This window comes from Ctenocephalides felis, unplaced genomic scaffold, assembly GCF_003426905.1.
Source record: "Ctenocephalides felis isolate EL2017-DRISC unplaced genomic scaffold, ASM342690v1 CF-g0.4_SCAFFOLD_03571, whole genome shotgun sequence".
Lineage (NCBI taxonomy): Eukaryota > Metazoa > Arthropoda > Insecta > Siphonaptera > Pulicidae > Ctenocephalides > Ctenocephalides felis.
Genome location: NW_020539725.1, coordinates 65,434,465 through 65,453,662, shown reverse-complemented (window position 1 = coordinate 65,453,662; position 19,198 = coordinate 65,434,465). Strand labels below are relative to the sequence as shown.

General features: G+C 27.6%; 1 protein-coding gene across 1 annotated transcript; it reads right to left on the bottom strand.

The window, feature by feature from the left end:
• Window positions 1-547: 547 nt before the first annotated feature.
• On the bottom strand, window positions 548-18,056 carry LOC113386510 (puromycin-sensitive aminopeptidase-like). The gene is made up of 16 exons (XM_026624290.1): window positions 17,934-18,056; window positions 17,408-17,486; window positions 16,037-16,208; window positions 15,755-15,911; window positions 14,160-14,279; window positions 13,630-13,814; window positions 13,444-13,563; window positions 12,157-12,319; window positions 11,874-11,966; window positions 11,553-11,754; window positions 10,618-10,805; window positions 7,941-8,183; window positions 6,562-6,836; window positions 4,747-4,896; window positions 4,474-4,682; window positions 548-741 (listed from the first exon to the last, which is right to left on the bottom strand). The coding sequence occupies exons 1-16, from the start codon at window positions 18,054-18,056 to the stop codon at window positions 548-550; spliced, it is 2,673 nt and encodes an 890-aa protein (XP_026480075.1).
• Between the last annotated feature and the right edge of the window lie 1,142 nt (window positions 18,057-19,198).

Genomic DNA, 19,198 nt, shown 5'->3' with positions numbered 1-19,198 from the left:
TTCTAAGTTGCTCGTCAGTAGAGTCCCTTCCTTATAAAAATAATTCCTACTCATTTTTTTATATAAATGTTTAATTTTTTTTTTTTAATTTAGGTTGCTCGTCAGTAGAGTCCCTTTTTGCATAAATATTTTCTAAGGAGTTCTAGTTTGCTCGTCAGTCGAGTTTATTTTTTATAAAAATATTTCCAAAGAAATTTTAGTTTGCTCGTCAGTAGAGCCCTTTTTCTGCATAAACATGTTCTTAGAAATTACATTATCGTTTGCTTGCCAGAAGAGTTTCATTGAAAATTCTCGACGAAAATTTATATCCGTACTCATGCACACACACATCTATCCATTTTTTCTAATGTTTGCCAAAATGTTCAAAAACGTAAATATATGCATAGTTATTTACTATATATTAAACTTATTATAATGAAAAAACTTGTTAATATTGAACGTTTATAAACATATGTAAAATATTTTTTGTAAAACCAATTCACTTCTTTACAGCCTCATGAATTCATAGAATGATAATAATATTGTTCATTTGCTTAATGGTTTATTTTTATTTTTTCTTAAAATATTTTGCGAGTCCTTCGTAGTGTTTCTTGACAGCCTTGGACCTTGCTCGAATTGCTTCGACTGCTGCAGCAATTGCAGCAGCTGCTTCAGGCATTGGATTTTCTTTAAAATGTTCTTCGATTTCATTTGCTTTTGAACCACAGGCGTATTTACTAATTAATGTTGATACTATTACTCCTGCAGAAAAAAAACATAAACCTGAACATTTGTAGTGTTAAGAATTTTTTGGAATTTTTTTGTTATTTATTTTATTTGGAGTAGCTTGAGTAAATTTATGTTTTTTATTGGGCAATAGTAAAACCTAATGCATTTATGAAATAATCCCCTATGTTCATAAATAATTCCTCAATCATTAAAGAAGTATACGATACGTTTACGAATTATTTAACGATACTATTTTAAAGTAGAGGGCAAAAGATGTGCGACCAGACATCCCCCTAAGTATTGTAACAGAGGTATTTTTATTTGTTGCTATTTTTTGTTTGTTATGAGCACTACTATTAAGTTTACGATAAGTTTACGTATTTTTCAACGATACTATTTTAAAGTAGAGGGAAAAAGATGTGTGACCAAATATTGCCTTGGAAATTGTCAAGCATATTTTATCAAAAGTTAGTTAGTTTTTTTTATTTTGAGCACTATTATTTAGTTTACGATACATGAATATAATTACAAACAAAGTATCATATTTTTCAACGATACTATTTTAAAGTAGAGTGTAAAATATGTGCAACCCGATATTCCTCTAAATATTGTAACAAAAGTATTTTTATTTGCCGTTATTTTTTGTTTTGAGCACTATTATTTAGTTTACGATACATGAATATAATTACAAACAAAGTATCATATTTTTCAACGATCCTATTTTAAAGTATAGTGTAAAAGATGTGCAACCCGATATCCCTCTAAATATTGTAACAAAAGTATTTTTATTTGCCGTTATTTTTTGTTTTGAGCACTATTATTTAGTTTACGATACATAAATATAATTACAAAGTATCATATTGTTCAACGTTACTATCTTAAAGTAGAGTGTAAAAGATGTGCGACCCGATATCCCTCTAAATATTGTAACAAAAGTATTTCTATTTGCCGTTACTTTTTGTTTTGAGTACTATTATTTAGTTTACGATACATGAATATAATTACAAACAAAGTAAGATATTTTTCAACGATACTATTTCAAAATACAGGGCAAAGGATTTGTTACCAAATGTTTATTCGTTGCTATTTTTGTTTTGTTTTGAGCACTATTATTAAATTCACAATACGTTTATGTATTTTTAACGGTACTATTTTAAAGTAGATGGCAAAAAATGTGCGACTTCGCTAGCACAAAATAACCAAATGCATTGTTTATGTTTCAACAGTACTATTTTAAAGTAGAGGGCAAAAGATGTGTTATCTCAAAAATAAGTTGAGTATCTGAATTTTTATCTGTACTATTTTAAAGTAGAGGACAAAATATGTGCGACTTTGTCATCACAAAATATACAATTGCATTGTTCATGTTTCAACATACTATTTTAAAGTAGAGGGCATGATATGTGTAATCTCAAATACGAGTTTTCGAGTACCTGGAATTTTTAGGGGTACTATTTTAAAGTAGAAGGCAATTCCTTCATTATTTTCAATTTTTTTAATACCTTATATGGTAATACATCCATTCCATAAATAATCCCTTAATTACTAAAACTTTCTTCCAAGAAATTTACTTTCCCTAAACTCCTTGTTTTTTAGTTATATCCCAGGTTAATATATAATTGGTTACTATATATACTGGGAGGTTGCTTTGGACCCAAAAGTATTTTTCTATATTATAATTTATCTAGAATTAAACCTATGGGCAAATTTACGTGCTACAATTAGTGTCTCCCTCTTTGGACCGCAAAAACAAACTAGTGGGGCGCATGGCATCGTGCCTTAAGGCAAATTGCTGGAACTTCCCGTACCAAAAATTATTTTTTTTATAAAAAGACTAACATTTTTGAAAAAAAATTACTCTGAAAAAATATATTTTTGAGAAACTATAAATTTTAGACAAAAACTTACTTTTTGTTGAAAAATTTATTTTGAAATATTTTGGAAATTCTGAACTTTTTTTCAAAGCAATCGTACTGCTTTAAATGCATAGAGACTAAATATCGAAGCGCGTAAGCGCCGCGTCGTCGTCTAACGGATAAACACTGGTACGAAACCCACAGGAATGTTAACACATCTTATACTTATTGTTAAAATAAAATCTCTATAAAATATCTGATAATTTGATATACATATGTCTAATGATTATTGTTGACCGCCAAATGGTATTTTTTTTAGTTTTTTTTACCAGATCTCCGAAACCGCTAGACCTATCTTCATGAAAATTTGATAAGTGTTCATCTTGTTCACACAAGTGAAATGTTTTTTGAATTATTCAAATCGGACGCTCCGTTCTCTTAAAAACTGAGTTACCGTTTTTGGCACTTTTTGCCCCATATCTTCGGAACGGATAGACCTGCCTTTGACAAAAACTAAACAGCACGTCTCCTTATCAATACGAATCGAATGTTTTTTGAATTATTCAAATTGCTTCATCCGTGTTCCCGAAATCGTCGATGAAAATTTGTATCCGAACACACATACATTCACGCACAAACACACACATACACACACACATACATCAATTTTCTCTAAGGTATGCCAACATATTCAGAAACCTTTGAAATGTAAAGATATATAAAAATTTTCATTTTGGATTTTTTTGCGATTACTATAACTTACCCTATGGAAAGTTAATTATAAATAAATCAATTTATCATCTCCAGAACATTAACAATCGTCATTTCATTTCAAATTCAATTTCAAAAAAAAAAAAATAGTTGCCAAATTACACAAAACTGAAAAAGTACTCCCGCATAGTCACAGTCTAAACGCATTTTCAAATAATTATGTGCGACATTTTCACTTATACTGTACTTAGCTTGGCGGCATTTTCACATTTTTCAATAGTTTCTCACAAAATTGGAAAATTGCTCCATTACATAAACAGTCTAAACGCACTTGCGTAAACATTTGTACCAGAGTGGCGCTTAGACTGTGCTTAGCCTGGGTGATTTTTTGAATTTTCAATCCAAAATTACAAAAATATTTTATGGAAAATAACAAAAGATGTTATAATTTTTTATCCTCAAAAGCATTTGTTTTGTCAATACAAGTAGAACGTTTTTTAGATCATTCAAATCGGACGCTTAGTTCACTCAAAAATTGCCATTTTTTACACATTTAGCTCTGTATCTTCGAAATAGCGAGACCTGTCTTTGCCAAAAACTAATCACTTCTTCTCCCAATCATTACAAATTGAATGTTTTTTAGATCATTCATAACCGATACTCCGTTTTCTCGATTTGTATTTTCTGCACTCTTTGCCCCGTATCTCCGTAACGGCTGGACCTGCCATTGCCAAAAACTAATCAGCATATCTCCTTATCAATACGAATCGAATGTTTCTTGAATTGCACACATACACACATATACACACACATACACACACAATCCATTTTTCTAAGGTATGACAAAATGTTCAGAAGGTTTTGAAACGTAAAGATATATAAAAATTTTCATTTTCGATTTTTTTGCAATTACTAGAACTTGCCCTGCGGGATGTTAAAAAATGCGGACACACAAAACACAAACACACACACACACATCCATTTTTTCTGAGGTATGCCAAAATGTTCAGAAACCTTCAAAACATCAAGAAATGCAAAATTTTTATTTTCAATTTTCGGCCCATTATAGTAACTACCCTATGGGAAGTTAATAAATCAAATATATCTTGTACATAAATTTATGATTAGTGTCTCCCTCTATGGACCGCAAAAACAAATAAAATTACAGCAATTTTTTTATCTTTCATGATTTTCTTACCCAATCGGTTTTGGCCCTTATAAGTTTCTGCAATCTTGTCTTGGTTATCCTTTAAAAATTTCCAGGACTGACTACGTCCACTTGGTGTTTTTGTAATGTTATTAAGGATAATTGGAACTACAAAAGCCTCAACTTTACCACTGATGACGTAATCCAGGACTTTTTGAATCACATCTTCATTTTGGGCATATCCGAGGGATACTTGGATTCTAGAAATATATATATATGAATTGATAATTGCCAAAATTTGGTTTGGTTTGGTTTTTATTCTACCTTAGTTGTGTCAAAAACGATTTGGCTTGATCTTGCAATTTGAGAACTTTTTGAAATGTGCCAACATCAGCTTCTTTCATGACTGTCATCAGGGATATAAGAAATATATCAGGGGCCAGTTGGCGTTTTCCACTTATGTGGTCACAGAATCTGAAATAATAATAATTATATATATATATATATATCAAATATATATATATATATATATATATATATATCATATAAAGATCAAATGATTCGGTAAAACTCGAAAACGATTAAACCGATTTGGCCAGTCTTAGTCTTGAAAAATTCGTGCCAATCCAGAGTTGGTCGGAAAGGTGAGATATTATTTCAAAATCGCATAGAAACTTTACATTTTTAATTTGAAAATTTTTATAGAAGCGTAATTTAAATAAAACAATGGAAGGCGGCTAATACGTCAAATGTCAAACGTTTTTGACAGATGATGTTCAATTACGTTTAATATGATGTGAATATTATTTAATTATGATTAAATTGTAGTAAGTAGTTTTGTTTATATTTATATACAAAAACGTTAGTAAACGGGCCGCAAAGTGTTGATAGAAACTCAAAGTATTAACTTTTTTGAAATGTTAATATGAAAATGCACTTTTTGGCATATTTTTCTCAAACACGGTGCTCTGAAGGATCTCATTTGTATAATTATATACTCATTGGTATTTATAAAACATTTGCTAGATTATATTATTTTTTATTTATGTTATTTAAATTCAGAACCTAAATATGGTTTCGATCAAGGGGACATTTTGTCGAATAACATTTTCCCAGTTATAATTTCCCAGAATTTATCGAAAAATAGATAGTAATATATGAAGGTTCGGAGTTAAAAAGGTTCACCACCGATGTGTCAAAAATCAGTAAAGTTAAGCATTGTTTAACAACAATATTTTAAAGTAGAGGAAAAAATAGGTATAACCACCTATAACCTAGATTTGAAAACGGTAATCTTTGAAATGAGGGAGATAAATGGTAATCTTTGAAAATCCATAATAAAAGTAATTTCTTCCATTGGTTTTTTGGCATTGGTTAAAAATGTAATTATTTTTTAAAATACGTTTAAAATTATAATAAACCACCTGCCCGTTTCAAGAGACCCCGCCTATAGGGTAAAAAGGTCTAGTTAAAACATTTTTGAAAAACATAAAAAAGCACATTTCTACAATGATGAAGTGACTGGCAGTTTTCCTGAACGTAGTCAGATAATTGTTCGTTTGAAATGTGTTATTTGTTGTGATATAATTGGTTTGGTTCTTAAAATATATTTAATATTTGCTCAAAGTCAAATTGGACCTTTGTGCCTCGCCCTACTCTACATATATACTTTTTATTAAATTTACTTTAATTCATAGAATGTTACTCGAAACTTTTCAAAAAGCAAGTCAAAGAAGAAATACTTAATTCATTTTCTAAATCCCCTCGCAGAAATTTGAAAATTTTGTATAAGCTCAGTAGTATGATTTACAATTATACACAAAATGCAGAATCAAAAAGAATCTGAAAAACTTGAAACGTAATCAATAAGTCGAAAGACCAAAAAAGACTTGGATTAGATCATACTATGTTTTCTATAGAAAGTGTTTAAATCTTCCAGTTTGATTGTAATGACAAAATATAGACAAACTAATGGGGGCTTTATTGTTTTTATAATACCTCATTGTATATGACATTCAAACAACACATCCTTCTACACTTAAAGTGTTAATATTTTTGATTCTCTAGAAATTGTTTAGAATATACCTTACTTAGCAAAACAACGTTTGCCGGGTCAGCTAGTATATATACTACCCTTACCTCCGTTTTCCTTCCTGAATAGTTTCCTCGTCCTCAAATTCGACCAAAAGTTGCAAAATCGCATTTTTCAGACAAGCACTCGCCTGGTCGCAAGTCGGCGAATCGAAACAAACTTTTTTCCTGATTTTGCAACATAAATTCAGCACGAAATCCCTAAATTCGCACTTTAGATCCGTATATGAAATTATGCTGCCTACTTTGCCCAAAATAGTTGAAATCGACTTCCAAACATTGTTGTTGTCTTCGTTTTGGAAGACGCATAAAAATTTCAAAAACTAGAAAAAAATAGGTGGAAGTGGTATTTAGTAGGTTTTATACAAAAACCGACATTTCAGAAAACCGGTTTTCGAATTTTAATTTTACTAAAAAAACGGTTTTCGAATTTTATATAAAAAATAAATTTTTGCTTGAATATTCTGTAATTTATCCGCAAATTTAGTGTAATTCCGAGCAGTATTTGTCAGAATTTATTTATTGTTCAATTTTATACATAGTAAACAAATTTATTTTAATTTTAATTAGTAGAACTAAAAAATAATTGTTTATCTTGATTAAATAACTTTGAAAATAATTATTCGTTTTTCATGCATCATTTTCACACATAAGAATGAAAACATTTTTATAATAGTGAAAGGAAAGTTTCCGAATAAATAAAATAATACATTTTTAAATAAAAAATGCATTAAATTAAAAAAATGTATATGTTGATACATACTTGTTAATATCAAGTTTAGTTTTAAAAACAATTAAGCTAAACTCGGTTATTGTCTATTCCGAGCAATTTTAATTAATTAATTTAAAACATTCTTATTGTTTTTTTGTTTAATAAAATATGATTTCAAAAAAAACTGAGAACGTCTATCGAATTGCTACTTAGACGTGTCCTTTGATTGCTCACAAAATTTTCTGAAATAGAAAATACTCTCATACTAGCGACTAAATTATGCTTAATTGTTTTTAAAGCCTGATATAATAATTCTAAATTTTTGTTCTTTAATTTGTGGCTTCTAGGGTTTAAACTTTTTTTTTAAGTTTGAGTAGTGGGAGTTACTTCTTCAAGAAGAAGTCACACTGATTTAAATCAATATATACACTGGTATAAAAATTGTAATTAATATATACAAAACCTTTCTGGGAACCATTGCAGACTGATAAGATATCAAATGCTATTGAACCGATATGATTTAAGAATCGAAACGCTTTCATCTATCTTTTATATTTGGCTATATTTGTCAATATGTGAAAACCGACTTTTTTCACTGAAAAACCGCTTTTCGAATTCCATGATTTTCGCCAAAAAAGCCGGTTTTTAAAACAGGTTTTTGAAAACCGACAAACCCTAGTATTTAGCATTTAACTCGATGGTTTACCAAAATTACCTCATCCATGGTTCTTCTGCCGGTTTCGGCCATGGCATGCAAATCGCCCAACAAACCAATTCTATCTAAAACTGGCATTGATAGATCTTCGATGGGTTGATTGAATTTTCTCAGCATTTCGGGAGGATATAAAACCCTATAATACTCCATCGATCCTGCATTTAATTTTACCCAATCGCATGGTGTCATATCATCAATAGTTACAGACGTTGTTGGACAATTCATCAATGTTGAAGTAGTTGACTAGAAAAAAAAATATACTGGGGTCTTAAAAGTTTACCATTAAAATATCATCAAAAACAAGTAAAGTATGATATTGTTCAACGATACTATTTTAAAGTAGAGGGCAAAACATGTGTGATCTAGAATGCAAACTAGTTGAGTGTATGGCATCGTGCCTTGAGGCAAATTGCCGATACTTCCCGTAACGTAACGAAATGTTCGAAGAATACTGAACTTTTTCAAATTGATTATTATTAATATTGTAACATTATCTAATATTTAAAAGAATTATATAAACTGAATTGCTAAGTTGAAATTAATTATTTTGTTAAGACAAGCATAAAGTTCTTTGAATCATTCAAATCGGGCGTTAAATTCTCTCAAAAACTGCAATTTTTTACATATTTTGCTCCGTATCTTTGAAATGGTTGAGCCTGCCTTTGCCAAAAACTAATAAACACTTCTCTTAATCATTACTAATTGAATGTTTTTTAGATCATTCAAATCGGATACTCCGTTCTCTCAAAAAATCGATTTCTAATTCCTGCACTCTTTGCTCCGTATCTCCGAAACGGCTGGACCCGCCTTTGCCAAAAACTAATCAGCTCTTCTCCCTATCAATAGGAATCGAATATTTTTTGAAACATTCAAATCGGTTGATCCGTGCGCCCGAAAACGTGACTGGAAATTTGTATCCATACAGAGATACACACACACACACACGCACACACATCCATTTTTTCTGAGGTACGCCAAAATGTTCAGAAACCTTCAAAACGTCGAGAAATGTAAAAATTTTCAATTTTGATTTTCGACCCATTACAATAACTTACCCTACTGGAAGTTAAAAATGTGCTGTCTGAGAAATAAATAAAGTTTAGAATTTTCTACCTATTACTATTTTAAAGTACAGGACAAAATATGTGTGACCAGATATGATAAGTATTTTTATTTTTTATTTTGTTTCGTTCCGAGCACTATTATTTAGTGTATGATATCTGAATATATTAAATATGGTATTTTTTACCGAAACTATTTTAAAGTACATATGTTACTACAAAGAATGAAATTGGACGACATCGCTGTCAGGAGATTAACAGCTACATTGTGATTTTTATAACAATGTTATTTTAAAGTAGAGGGCAAACTTGTGTAATTTGATAAGTAAAGTTTGGAATTTTTAACCTACTACTATTTTAAAGTAAGGACTAAAGATGTGTAATCTCTGCAAAATGTAAAAATTAGATTATTTTAATGATATTATTTTAAAGTAGAGGGCAAAAATATGTAATTTTTTAACAGTAGTATTTTAAAGTAGAGGACTAAAGATAAGTAAAAAATAAAAAAAAAGTATAAAATATTTACCCAGTACTATTTTAAAGTAGAGGGCAAAACATTGCTATCACGATAAGCCAATTGGCAAGTTTTAAATATACTATTTTGAAGTCGACAGCAAAAGATGTGTTCTCAATGTTGGAAATTTTTACATGTACTCTTTTAAAGTAGAGGGCAAAAATGTGTTATCTGAGAAATAAGTAAAGTTTGCAATTTTTTATCTGCTACTATTTTGAAGTAAGGACTAAAGAGGTGTATTTTTTTAAAAAAAAGTAAATATTAGATTTTTTTAATGATGCTATTTTAAAGTAGAGGGTAAAACACGTGCGACTTCGCTATTACCATAAGTCAATTGTAAATTTATTGTTTATTTGTTATTGAAATCGAGAGCAAAAGATGTGTTCTTAATGTTAGGAAAATTCATGTACTATTTTAAAGTAGAGGGCAAGAATGTTTGACTTTGCTATCATGAAATAAACGTCCCCATTGTCCATATTTTAACGTGGAGGGTAAAAAATTTGCTATCTGAGAAATCAGTTTGACATTTTTACCTATTGCTATTTTAAAGTAGAGGGCAAAAAAAAATATGGCTTTGCTATCACAAAATAAACGGCAACATTGTAAATTTTTTAACGTGGAAGACAATAAATTTGTTATCTAAGAAATAAGTTTGACATTTTTTACCTACTACTATTTTAAAGTAGAGAGCAAAAAATGTGTAATCTCAAAAACGAGGAAATTTTGAAAATTTTTTCCGGTACTATTTTAAAATAGAGATCAAAATATGTGTTATTATGCTAAGACAAGATAAACAGTCATATTTTCAATTTTTACCAGTACTATTTTAAAGCAAAAGGCAAAACGTGTGTCATCTCAAAAATAAGTAAAATTTCAAACTTTTTACCGGAACTATTTTAAAGTACAGGACAAAAATGTGTAATCTCAAAAACAAGTAAAGCCTAGAATTTTCTACTGGTTCTATTTTAAAGTAGAAGGCAAAAGATATGATATTTTGCTATTATTTCGCTAGTAACCGCATTGGTAATTTTTTCTAACAGTACTACTTTAAAGTAGAGAGCAAAAAATATGTAACTTAAAAAATAAATCATTTATTTCTTACTCCACATAGGCATTTGGAAGTGAGCACCGATATGGGTATCGTCCATTGGGTTGCTGGAACTTCTTGCTCTATATCCTTGCTAAACACTTCTTGTTTTATTTTGATGATTCGTTTGTTTTCGCATTGAGTTTCGGAAACTATCAATAGAGGGAAACCTGGTTTTTCGACCCAGGCACTCATTATTTGACCTGAAAAAAATGGAATTTTAAAGTTTAACGTGTTATTTTTATAGAATTTTGTTCTGGAGGTTACAAATTGTGGTATGCAGATTTATAGAAAGATTTATCTACTTTCTAAAAATATATCACAATCAATAACCATAAGATGATTTTTTTTACAATAATGCAAATTGTGAAAAAATGTAACCAATAAAATCTATTACTGGCCCTAAATATCGAATGTCACATATTATTTTAGCATAATTTTATACAAAAAGTTTTTAAACGTTATAGACAGATTTATAGATTTTTTATAAATAATTTTGTTCGAAACGTTATAAATTGTTATACACAGAGTTGTAGATAATTATATAAGCTTTTTAACGATATATAATAATACATATATTGTTTAACAAATTTTAGCAATATACACAAAAATTTTAAAAATGTAACCGATGAAATCTACTAATGGCTAACTAAATATTAAATTTCACACGTTATTTTTTAATAATTTTGTTTGAAAGTTCATGAAACGTTATATACCAAGTTTACAAATATTTTATAAATAATTTTGTTAGAAACGCTATAAATTGCTATACACATAGTTGTAGATAATTTTATTAGCTTTTTAATGATATATAATAATGTATATCTTGTTTAACAAATTTTAGCAATATACCCAAAAACTTAGGTTAACTAAGTATTAAATTCCACAATTCGCTTGAATATATATATATATATATTATATATATATATATATATATATATATATATTACCTATAGGTTTTCCACTGGCTTCTTCCAAAGCATTCCATAAATCTGCCGTTTCAGCATTTTTAAATTTATTAGACTTCAAATAACATCTGATTCCTTTTATAAAGTCATCTTCCATAAAATTTCTCAGCATTCGAATTATGGAAGCACCTTTTCCATAAGTCATGTCGTTGAACATGCTTTTAACTTCAGGGGTAGATCCTGCCTAAAAATAATGAAAAAGGGGCTTATTGTAACAGGGGCAACAGGTACCAGCATTTTTTAATAGTAATGATAATAAAATATTTCTTGGTCTCGATGGGGGGGGTGTCCACTACACCTCACCCACAGCATTATTTTGCTATAACTACTATCCTGCAGTAAACAGAAGTGTGCAGGTGCATCATATGGAATTGTACTATCATAAAGTGACTTAGACTGGTTTTAGATTTTATATATTTTATTTCGTTGTAAAGAAATTTATCTTAGTAACTCTTTATCTTGTAGCAATTTCTGTGTTTGATGAATTTTGTAAATAGTTTATGTAAAAAAAACATAGCTAGGGTTAGTTGAAACAAATATTTTGGGGCTAGTTGCAACATGCAAGGATGGTATTGACATTTATTACCTTTTTTATGATTGGCATAGCCGCAGGCATTTCGTCCAAAGACATTACTGTATGTACTATTTGTATGAAACTGGTCCAAGAGTCTAATTCTGGATTTATCTTGTTCATTCCTAGTTGTGCATAAAATGTTGCAAATCCTTCGTTTAGCCACAATTCATCCCACCTGGAAAGTATATTTTTATAAAACTGTATGATAATATTGCATCTTTATTAGATTTACGTTTCCACACTTGATGTGTTGCATCATTCAGTGAAAAAATATATACAAAAATCACAAATTTAAAACACTATAAAAATATGTTTAAAACTTAAATATGTTTTATTGAAATTAATATACTATCTTGTAAAAAATGACACAAATTGTATTTTTTAACGCAAGAGGGCTTTAAAAAAAATAAGAAAAAACTCTGTCTAATCTGGTATTTTTTTAATATAAAAAAGATTGTAAAGTGTTAAAAAGTGGTTAAAGTTGATCATATGTTTTGACAGCATTGTTTTGTATTGATTTGGATTTCTTATTATATATTGATTTTAAGGTGGTCCTTAATATGGATTTTTTCAAATTTCTTTCATCAAACGCTTCCAAATTGATTAAAAAAAATTCTCTGAAAGTTTTAGCTCTTAATATTAACTTTAAGATAGTCCACAATTCAATCAAAGTTTTTTGGTTAAATAAAATAAAAAAAGACTCTGCAAATCGTCTAAGGTCACTATTTTTCACATAGATTTTAAAGTGTTAAAAGTATGGTTAAAATTAAACATATGTTCTGACAGCATGGTTTTGTACTGATTTGGATTTCTAGAGTTTTATATATATTAGGGTGGTCTTTATTATGGATTTGTTTCGAATTTCTTTGCTGCCAAGGGCTCAAATGCTTCCAAATTGACAAAAAAAAATTTTCTGAAAGTTTTAGCTATTAATATTAATTTTTATATAGTGCGCAATTCAATCAAAGTTTCTTGTTTTTTTCCTAAGTAAAAACTTTTTATCAAAATTTTGTTGTAATTTTATTATTACGTATCAAAGTAAGCGAATACAATGTTATTCACAAAATTTTGATTCACTTGTCGCTAAGTTATTTAAATTCTAAAAAAACCAACGGAATTTTACCCATGTTAATTACATACAAAACTTTGGGTGGCGTGCGGACTATCTAAAAATTATTATTAAGAGCTAAAACTTTCAGAGAATTTTCTTTTATCGTTTTGGAAGCATTTGAGCCCTTGGGACCTTAAAAAAATCAAAAATATCCATATTATGGATCACCAAATTTTTTTAATTCTCACCATTTCATGGTGACAAGATTTCCGAACCACATGTGCGCCAATTCATGACATATTATATGAGCCATATCCTTCTTAAAGACGGGAGGAGTTTCATCTTCATCGAGTAATAACGTATATTCTCTGAAAAAAAATAACAAAGAATATTAAATTTTTCTGAATCTTGTTTATTTACAAAAAATTTCTTACTGGAATGTTACGAGACCCCAATTTTCCATGGCGCCCGGGCCGTAATGTCGCACCGGAATCATATCCAGTTTTGGCAGATGGTAGGGCTCGTCGAATAGTTCATTAAAGGCATTTAGACATTTTACACCGGTTTCCAGTGCGAATCTTCCTTGATCTTTCAAACCTTTGTATGTGTAAACACGCACCTCGAAATAAAAATTAACGCTAATTAAATTATGTCACACATATATGACTGACATATTACAAAACATTTTTATCTATCTATCAAATTGCGTATATAACCTTTTTATTAATCTATCAAATGCAATATATAACGAAACTATATATTGCGTATGGACAATACAGAATTTCTTGGTGTCAGACACATATGACTGACATATCAAAAAACTTTTTAAACACAAATTATTGTTTTTGCAATCACTACATGATGTCTGACATACCTCATGTACAATTTCTTACCGTCAGTCACATATGACTGACACGTCAAAAAACGTGTAAACTGATTAAGAATTTTTTAAAAATATTATTACCTTGACGCAATTTTTTGTTTGGCTTTCACAATATTCATATTCGCCAACTGTCAATGCAACTATGTAGGTCGACATTGGTGGTGTCGTATTAAAACAAACAGTTTTGGTGCCACATTTTACCTAAAAAAATAAAAAAATTGGTTTTTGGTGCCACATTTCACCTTAAAAAATAAAAAATTAGGTAAAGATACATAGGGCTAAGGGCTTGGTCTCACAGTTTTTTTTTAGAAATTATTATTAAATGTTTTGTCACCTCTAAAAATGTGTCCAAATCTTACAAACGAAATAATAGTCAGTTGAATTTTAGTTTATGCACACTTTTGTACACTGTTTTAGCCTGTCAAAATACTTCTAAATTACTATTATTATTATTATTATTTCTTTGTTTGTTTTTTTTTTTTTTTTTTTTATATGACTGTTATTGTTATATTGTTAAAATACTTAATAATTAGTTAACCAAAAACTTATATTTTAAAAAAACAATAAAAAAATTGAGAAACAAAATATAGATTTTCTAATTATTATTTTCATATGACTGTTATTGTTAAAATACTTAATAATTAGTTAACTAAAAATTTATAATTTAAAACACTTAAAAATTGTGAAACAAAATTTTATTTTTTTTATATGACTGTTATTGTTAAAATACTTAATAATTAGTTAACCAAAAACTTATATTTTAAAACACTTAAAAATTGTGAAACAACATTTTAATTTTTTTATATGACTGTTATTGTTGAAATACTTAATAATTAGTGAACCAAAAACTTATATTTTAAAAAACACTAAAAAAATTGCGAAACAAAATATAGATTTTATAATTATTATTTTCATATGACTGTTATTGTTAAAATACTTAATAATTAGTTAACTAAAAACTTATAATTTAAAAACACTTAAAAATTGTGAAACAAAATTATTTTTTTTTTATATGACTGTTATTGTTAAAATACTTAATAAATTAGTTAACCATAATTAAAAATAATGTGAAACAAAATATTTATAAATTTATAAAAGAAAAAAAACATATATTGTAAAAATACTTAACAATAATAATAAAAATGATATGATAATATTAATAATAATAATAATAGTAACAATAATATAAGACACTTAAATTTGTTAAAATTTCATAAAATAATCTAAAATTTGTTAAATAACATAATTATATTGTAAAAGTATTGTAAAGCTTATTAAAATGCTTATTAAATTTTTAAAAATACTTGCAACAAACTAGTTAGTTTTAAAAATAATTAAAATGAACTAAATATAAATAAGTTTATAGTAAATAAATTAAATAATAATAATAAGTAATAAAAAAAGCTAAAAATTAATTAAATTATATAAAACCTATAAAATATTGACTTAGCCTTATTATATATTATATACCGACGGCTTGTAAAATTAATAAATAAATAAATAACACATAAATAATTATGACAACAAAATGTGACGGGTGAGGGTGTAGTGGCTACTCCCCATCGAGACAAAAAAAAATTACTATCATTTCTTTTGAACAAAGTCCCTTGTTACAAACCCCTAACAACCTTTTTCAAGTTTTTGGTAAATTTTTTTACCAAAAACCTCGAACCTACCTCTTGTTCTTTCACATCCATGTTAGACAAAGCGGTTAATTGTTCTGGAACTTTCAAAATTACATCAAAAGTTGCCTTCAGGGAAGGCTCGTCAAAACAAGGGAAAGCCCTTCGGGCATCGTTGGGCTCGAAATGACTGACAATGTATGTCCTGTCACTAAAATATACAGAAAATACACATCAAATCAAATAACAAACGAAATTTTGTTCTTCTCAAATACAAAGATCGTGGAGCAAAAGAAATGAATGTATTTTTTTTATTGCTGTGTTATTTTTGTATACCCTTTAGGTGTTGGGACAGTGCTTTTATAAATGCCCGATGTCTGAGTGTCATCGTAAGTTTTTTTAAATTCCAAAACCAAAACAGCTTTTCCTTGTGGAATGCATTTTTTGAATGTGATGATGGCCCTTTCGTCTACTTCGCAATAGCAAATGTCATCTGTGGTATCACAACCTTTAAAAAAATAATAAAAATATAAAAATCAAAATTTTGAAAATCTAAAACATGGTCAGTTTTACATATTATTTAATTATTTATTTATTATTATTACTTTAATGTAGCAAATTATTGATCTGAACTTTAGTATAGTGATTGCTAAAAATTTAGCACTAAATATTTCTAGTTTTGTTATGATAAGAAAACAAATAGATAGTTGACTTCAACAATATTTCGTGATCACTTAAATAATTGACTGCGACACCGCTAGAGGCGCTAGTGGTCGTAGCAGGGTGCAGAACTTCTTGTAAATGGTTTACGTACTAGATAATTTTAGTTTATGCCCGTGCAGATAGGTAAATTCAGGACGCAGTTATACCTTACTCGTATAAATAAAAGAAATCAGCTAAAGAAATGTAGGCCATTTTTTATATATTTGAAAAATTAGTGAATTTTACTTGTGTTTACCATATATATTAAATATTATATCAAATTGTATGATGTTCTTATAACCAAAAACTGCCTTATAGTTAAAAATATCAATTTAAGTTAGAAATAGAACAAGTTATAAAAAAATCGCTAGAGCTTCCCATGTCGTCCAAACCTAACACAACGCTCTCTCATATATTTTTACTAAGGCTTGGATGAGCATGGTAAGCGTTACTTCAATAACTTTTATTACAAATGTTTTTGATATAATATTTACAGTTATAAACAAAACTAGGTGTAAATGGCATTTTGCCTTAATTCATTACGAAAATAAAACAAAAAGTTTTTCAGGAAATGACATTAATTAATAAAAATCTGTTGACCTAATTCATAAACCAAAAACACAGATATAAATTTCATTTTTTTGACATAGCATATAAATATTTGGGACTGGATATTATTAAATTATATTTAAGAATTAGAGAACTAGAAAATGAGAAATTTTACAAGTTACTTTGCAAATAAATCAATTTATAAGTTATGCTTTGCTTAGTTAAATTTAAATTAAATTTACATTCAGTGGTTTTTGCATACTCCTTAATTTTTACAAAAAAATCATGAAGAAGTTTAATTAAAAGTAAATTGAAATTCCAAAAAAAATATATAATGCTTTTTGATAGTTTTGATAAGTTTCTTCGCCTCTTGCCCTGGGTAAATGTATTCAAAGGGGTTTCAATTTTCATTTATATTTTTTAATATAACTTGGAAAATTAGTTTGAAATATTTACCTTCACAATGCTTTACTGTAGCATTATTGATAACAGGTCCTAAACAGCTAATAATTACACAACTTGTTTGTTCATTCACCTAAAATAAAAAAATTAAACCTAATTTCAATTTTGTAACTAAATAAATGTTTACTGTAGCTGCATCCATTTGAATGAATTTATTTTCAAAAAAAAAAATTTTCAGAACATGTTTCAAGTTATATTTTCAAAAAAAAAAATATTTGTAACGGATTTTGCAATATTTCAAAAGAAATTGGCAAAGTGCTCTCGTAAAGTCACATTCTAAACGCCTTTGCGAATATATTTGTACTAGGCTGTAACTTAGACTGTGTCCTGACAGGCTCTTTTTTGTTTTCTTCAATAATTTTCACAAAATTAAATAAAGAGCTCTAGTATAGTCAGAATTTGAGTACAATTGCTAATACATTGACAAGAGTCGTCACTTAGACTTAGAAATTTGGGAAAATATTCAGTAATTTTTGTTATTTTATTTCAAAAAAAAGCTATTTGATAATGTATACTATACCTTTAAATTTATTGAAACTTTTCCCTTATAACACGTTGAGCACGGATCGATTTCCAATTCCAAGACATAATGTTGAGGAACAATTGTTGTTGGAAGTTTTTGAAATTCTGGAGCTGTGGCCATTTTTTTGACCAAATTTTGGTTCCTTTTGAGTTAATCACATTTCAACTGTAATAAAAAAAAAGTTACCTAAATCTGCAAAAAAAAAACTAGCATAATTAATCTGAATCGGTTGATAAAAAGTAATAAAAATATATAGAAAAAAATAAATGATTTTGAATTTATTTATATTAAATTTTAAATTTAATAAGGACAGGTAATTACAAAAAAGATTAATAAAAAGCAGCTAAGAGGTAAAATACATATCTTAAATAAAAATTACATATTTACAAAAAAAATTTAAATGAGGTATTAACTATTTAGTTTAATCTGAATTTTTACTCCAAGTATTATAAAAATTTGTAGGAAAGTTTCAATCACAGATAAAAATTATATTTAAATACAATAAACTCATAGAACCAAAAATATTTTAACAATTATCTACATCATTTTTTAATTGACCTATAAGTAATTTAAAAATATTAACTGTATTAAATTACCACAATTTTATTTACAAAAGCAGAAAATAGTAATATTTTCCTAAATTACTTTACAATACTTACTTTAATTTATTTTTAGATATATGTTTTACATTTTTGTTATTAATTTTGTAATTGTGTTATTATAAAAATAATTTCTTAATATTTGTAATACAAAAAATTTAAATTTGACAAGTGAAAAACAATTTTGACTAAAATGTCAAAATAGATTTATTTAATAAAATTTGCAAATGCATAAATAATAATAAAAATAAATAGCAAATTAAATAAAAATGTATCCAAAATTTTGCAGATAGAAATTCTAAGTTTATCATGATTCTAGGGATATTAAAAAATAAAAATAAATTTAACATTTTTGTAAATATTTAATTTTTAATATTATACAATAAGCTTAGCAAGAGGTTTAAATTATATTTTTATTATTTTTAAATAAGACTTGCTCATGGATAAATATATAAAATACACAATTAATTAATTAATTATTTAATAAACAAATAAAAAATTACATATAAATAAATCAAGAATATCAAATAAATAATTAGCACTAGGGAAAAAAACATATACACTAAAAATTTAAATAAATCAATATTTTTGGATAAATTCTTTCGGTTTGAAATATCAAATAGATTTTTATTTCAAATATTTTTAAATAAAAAACAAAAACTA

What these genes read in the sequence shown, in the direction of transcription:
- LOC113386510 (XM_026624290.1), bottom strand. Translation starts at nt 18,056, where the DNA reads ATGGCCACAGCTCCAGAATTTCAAAAACTTCCAACAACAATTGTTCCT. An exon ending in TACAGTAAAGCATTGTGAAG is followed by an intron (nt 16,209 to 17,407) that starts GTAAATATTTCA and finishes ATTTTTTTAAAG; the next exon opens with GTTGTGATACCACAGATGAC. An exon ending in TGGGGTCTCGTAACATTCCA is followed by an intron (nt 13,564 to 13,629) that starts GTAAGAAATTTT and finishes ATTTTTTTTCAG; the next exon opens with AGAATATACGTTATTACTCG.